The sequence below is a fragment of the Fopius arisanus genome, unplaced genomic scaffold (assembly GCF_000806365.1).
Source record: "Fopius arisanus strain USDA-PBARC FA_bdor unplaced genomic scaffold, ASM80636v1 scaffold00122, whole genome shotgun sequence".
Classification (NCBI taxonomy): Eukaryota; Metazoa; Arthropoda; class Insecta; order Hymenoptera; family Braconidae; genus Fopius; species Fopius arisanus.
This window is the reverse complement of record NW_011887861.1, coordinates 26,647-27,771: the sequence shown is the minus strand read 5'-3', so window position 1 is coordinate 27,771 and position 1,125 is coordinate 26,647. Positions and strand designations below refer to the sequence as shown.

The 1,125-nt window shown below is 39.5% G+C and overlaps 1 protein-coding gene across 1 annotated transcript in view; it reads left to right on the top strand.

Moving 5' to 3' along the window:
- Positions 1 to 1,125, top strand: part of LOC105271728 (probable glutamate receptor) — a 14,116-nt gene that overhangs the window by 3,370 nt on the left and 9,621 nt on the right. The window contains exons 5-6 of the mRNA XM_011313450.1: positions 118 to 280; positions 343 to 551. Coding sequence (XP_011311752.1) covers positions 118 to 280; positions 343 to 551 — 372 coding nt within the window. The remainder of the gene's footprint in view (positions 1 to 117; positions 281 to 342; positions 552 to 1,125) is intronic.

Here is a 1,125-nt window from a genome sequence, read left to right as displayed (position 1 = left end):
CCTATATGGCAACACAATTGCAATACAGCAAAATGTATCTTCTGGATCTTTGAAAAAGTCCTGAGGCTAGAACGGCCAATCAATGAGACATTGGTGATATTAACAATCTCTTTACAGGTGTTTAGATGGGACGTATGGATGGCAATAATTTGCTTAATTCTTATCAGTGCCATGATGTTAGTTGTTATCGGCTATAATGTAACAAATTTCCATATTTTTTCATCAGTCTGCGAAAACTGTTTTCGTGTTTGGAGCATTTACTGTCAACAAGGCTTGTCAGGTATTAAAGTACAAGATTCACCAATGATTTATCAAATTTCATGCAAAAATATGTTTTAATAGAATTTCCTAGTCAACTGCATTTGAGAATTTTTTTCTTATCACTAACGATATCAGCGTTTGTTATCTCAACTATGTATTCTGCTTTGCTCCTGAGCATTCTCGCTGTGTCTTCAACATCTGCACCGTTCAGCTCATTAGAAGAGTTCGCGGCCGACGGCACTTACAAGCTCATTGTGGTAAAAGACACTGTATACTACGGAATGTTCAAGGTAATCAAATATATAATTGATGATTCATCACACCGAGAAAAAAAAACAATTTCGCCCCTTTTTCAATGTTATGCAAATTAAAACTAAAATCACTTGGAGTTAAAAAAATTGAAAATCTTAATTCTGAGGTATCCTGCGAGTTCAGCGCCTCTCTGTCTCGTGTCCAGATCCGTCTTCGTCAGTCTCGAAGGTACAAAGCCAACACACACAAACTCTTGCGTGAGACAGAGATGCACTGTGTTGTCCGACGATGTTGTGCGCTGCGACAATCTAGCATCAATTTCTAGAGAGCTAACTAACTTATACAGCTCATTCAAAAATCATACAATTCTCCATGAAATTCTGAATGATACGATACTAGAATGTAAGGTATTCTTCCTGGCATTCGGCATAGGACTCCTACCGGCGTATAGGCGCTCCATGTTAGACGGGGCGGGCATTCAGACGGCTGATCATTCGGAGGGGTTCTTCGACGGGGTCAGTGGAGACGTTTTGATTGAGCGCGCTTCCAACAGAAGCTTATATAATAGTCCAGTTAATTTAGCCTTTGACCCTTAATTAATTCAGTTGCCCA